General features: G+C 44.6%; 1 protein-coding gene across 1 annotated transcript in view; it reads right to left on the reverse strand.

The window, feature by feature from the left end:
• Positions 1-3,465, reverse strand: part of LOC103812177 (fibronectin type-III domain-containing protein 3a-like) — a 22,750-nt gene that overhangs the window by 12,123 nt on the left and 7,162 nt on the right. The window contains exons 6-9 of the mRNA XM_009085187.1: positions 2,767-3,039; positions 1,824-1,879; positions 528-682; positions 207-266 (exon numbers count right to left, since the gene is read on the reverse strand). Of these exons, the coding sequence (XP_009083435.1) occupies positions 207-266; positions 528-682; positions 1,824-1,879; positions 2,767-3,039 (544 nt within the window). The remainder of the gene's footprint in view (positions 1-206; positions 267-527; positions 683-1,823; positions 1,880-2,766; positions 3,040-3,465) is intronic.

Below are 3,465 nucleotides of genomic sequence, written 5' to 3' on the forward strand. Positions count from 1 at the left end.
AGAGAGAGAGAGAGAGAGAGAGAGAGGAGAGAGAGCGCAAGTTACATTGTCACGAAATTAGACGGTAAATGGGAATTTAGATAGCAAAAACAGTGTCCGCAGCCAGGGGATTTTTCCAGAGTGTCCCTCAAGCTGTTTCACACCTTCTCCATGCAGCCACACAGACTTTATAATCCCCATGAAGCATTTCCTTCCCAGCAGCATACCTGGCATGGTAATCAGTGGCTGGTCTGAGATCAGGAAGTGTAATTGTTAACTCTTCCCCACTGTGAAAAGGCAAAAACAAACAGAAAGCAGAGTTACAGCTCTTCCTTAGACCTCCAGGGCTCAAAGCTCATTGAAAAGCAAAACCATGTAGAGCACATTTAACTTTCCCCCTGTCCAGTAAGTGACATTACTTAAAATTAACTTCATGTGAAGTAGGAAGGTTCTGCAAGGCAACAAAGCAGCTCCTGATAGAGAGATTGCTGATTTGGTTAATGGTTTAAACATGGCAATTGTGCTTTAAAGGAAGAAACTAAACTTACACATAGACAGATTTAAATTTTCCATTTTTACCACTGTTGGATATTGCTACTTCAAATGTAAATGCTGCTGGACTATGCCTATGGCTCTCTCCATTCTGTGAACTAACTGGGAGATTCCAGGACAGAACGGCTGATCTTGCTTGTATATCAGAAACCTATTAAAAGCATAAATAATGCAAGTAAGTTTGCTTTCTGCAAGAAAAGGTTTGTTAGTCAACAACATGGGGTGGCTACTTTGCTCCTCACTGGAGGAATTCTTGACCTTGATAGTGGAAATGGCATCATTGGAACGGAAATTACTTCCTCTTTGCATTTCTAAACCAGCACATTTCAGGCTTTTCCCTTCAAACACCAACCAAAGGCACAAACACAACACAGGGAGGGAGGGAGAAAACATTTCTGTGTCAGTGTTTGCATCACTTGGAGCAAATGAGCAGCTGTGGAGTCTTGGCCATTGCCCCCAGAGCAGGACTTGGGCACAGCCAGGCCCTTTCCCTTCTTACACCTCCCTCACACCACCTTAACCTTGAACCACAACCTTCATAATTAACCTTCATTAAGCTAAAGGACAGCAACAGGCTCTGATTTGAAGGCTGCAACTTCTGGCCTAAGTGTTTTTTGCTGCTTAATTCCACACTCCCAGTTCTCTCTGGGAGAGGCCACCCAGGCCTGTGGTAGCTCTAAGGACAGATGGCAGGAGCAGCAGTGGGAAACACCACAAAACAGGGCCCAGGAGTGGGTTCAGAGGACACAACCCATGTGTGCTGTGCTGACAATGCTCATTAAATGTGCTCAACATCAAAAATATCACTGTGGTTAGACATTTAATTAGCCTCACCAGACTCCAACTGCCTAAACAAGCTGCAATTACTCAGATATTTGCTCCAATTTCTCAAGAGAATATGAAAAAAATTATTTGTTTTCGCATATTTTATTGCTAACAGTCTCAAATCCTCTATGCTGAGCAAAGGATGGATCCAAGAGTGGATAGACCTCCTTGAGTTTAGCAGGTCCTTGGTTTGCAAGGGACTAAACACTTACATACAGCAGAAAACTTCACCAGAGGAACATTCTGGGCTGACACATTGGGAAACTGAGCTGAGAAACACTGAATTTCCACAGCATTTTTGCCCCTTCCCAGCTACAAACTCTGACAACTGAACCCCATTTTTCCTCTCTGTTCAAACCCCAACCCATCAAGAACCAAGAAAAAAAAGAAAAAAGGGATCAATAAGACACAAGTGGTTTGCTAGGAAGTATAAGCACAGGAAACAATGGGAATTGAGCAATACTTACAACTGGTTTGCCAATGCTCAAGGGAGTATCACATTTCTTGGGGTCTGGGTCAGCTTCTGCAAGTGAAACACACAGCACATCACCCCAAAGCCCTGAGAGCATCCCAGGCTGGATGCAAAAGGCCACCAGGAGATGGAGTTTGCCTCACTAGGAGTGTAACAATGGGACTTATTGTGCTAAGTTCATTTTTCCCGTTTGTTTTGGCACTCTGGGGTAGAAACATAAACTCTCCAAAACTAACAGTGTTACAAAAACCCTCTGAGCACATCCTGCACAAAGGGGATCTCTTTGCCTAAGCTGAGCAGAGATGGGTTTGCTCTGACAACAGGAAAACATTCCACCTCTCCCCCCCCCACCAAGGAAAGGTGTTAGGAAAATGACAAGACTTTATCAGTGGTTTATGTGATTTCCTTGGATTTCTGTGCCAAAACACTACAAATTTCTTTGGAAGAAGCCTCACACTGTCTCAAACCAACACTGCTGTGCACAAAGTATTTCAGTGGCTGCAAGTAAATAGCCAAACTCTGTTCCAGTACTGAAACTACAACTGTTCAGACCTGCCTGTACAACTGCTCAAATCTGTTTCCTGAAGGTTTAAATCCCTCTAGGTTAGCCAAAAAGCAGCACAGAGAATGACACTGAGCACCCACAGGTCATCCTCACTTGGAATATTGCTCAGGCCTGGGCCAGGAATGGTAGGGAAGGAAAAAGGTTTCCAATTTGACCTCAGTTGATGTATCTCAAATGAACAAAATTGTTATTACTGTGATTCCTGGAGGAAATAAATCTAACCGTAACAAAAAGGATTTCTGACTTTCTCTCATCCAGAACAGCCAAAGACATCTATAAACTCCTTTATTTCCAAGCCTGTTTTGCAATGAACTTACAGAACTTCAGGTACAAAAAATCCAGAGGGTGTTTTCACCCCTTCAGTGCAACTTACCTCCCATCTCTGCATCTGGACTGCCCTTTGCTTTTCCTATCTGCTTCTGCTTTAGTGCTCCTCCTGCCCCTTGCTGTCCCTTCCCATTCCCGTTGGGAATCATGGCACTGGAGGAGTTAACAACTTTCTGTGGGGAGGATGGAGGGCTGTTCAGTTTATTGTTGGGGTGACCACCAGCTTGTCTGTCTTTTAGCCTCTTCTTCAGGTGTTCCTGCATTTTGAGGCTCCTCTCGTCTCGCTGGATGAAGTTTGTCCTTCCATGGGAACGAGGTTCTGTGGAGAGAGGAATCAGCTCCTTATTCCCTAGAATTTCATAGGGTCATAGAATCATCGAGGGTGGAGGAGACCTCTCAAATCATCAAGTCCAACCATGAACCTGCCATTGCTGGAACCTCTAAACCACATCCTGCAGTGCCAGATCCAGACACCTATCTGGCACTGCAGGATGTGGTTTAGAGGTTCCAGCAATGGCAGGTTCATGGTTGGACTTGATGATTTGAGAGGTCTCCTCCACCCTCGATGATTCTATGACCCTATGAAATTCTAGGGAATAAGGAGCTGATTCCTCTCTCCACAGAACCTCGTTCCCATGGAAGGACAAACTTCATCCAGCGAGACGAGAGGAGCCTCAAAATGCAGGAACACCTGAAGAAGAGGCTAAAAGACAGACAAGCTGGTGGTCACCCCAACAATAAACTG

The sequence above is a fragment of the Acanthisitta chloris genome, unplaced genomic scaffold (assembly GCF_000695815.1).
Source record: "Acanthisitta chloris isolate BGI_N310 unplaced genomic scaffold, ASM69581v1 scaffold5642, whole genome shotgun sequence".
Classification (NCBI taxonomy): domain Eukaryota; kingdom Metazoa; phylum Chordata; class Aves; order Passeriformes; family Acanthisittidae; genus Acanthisitta; species Acanthisitta chloris.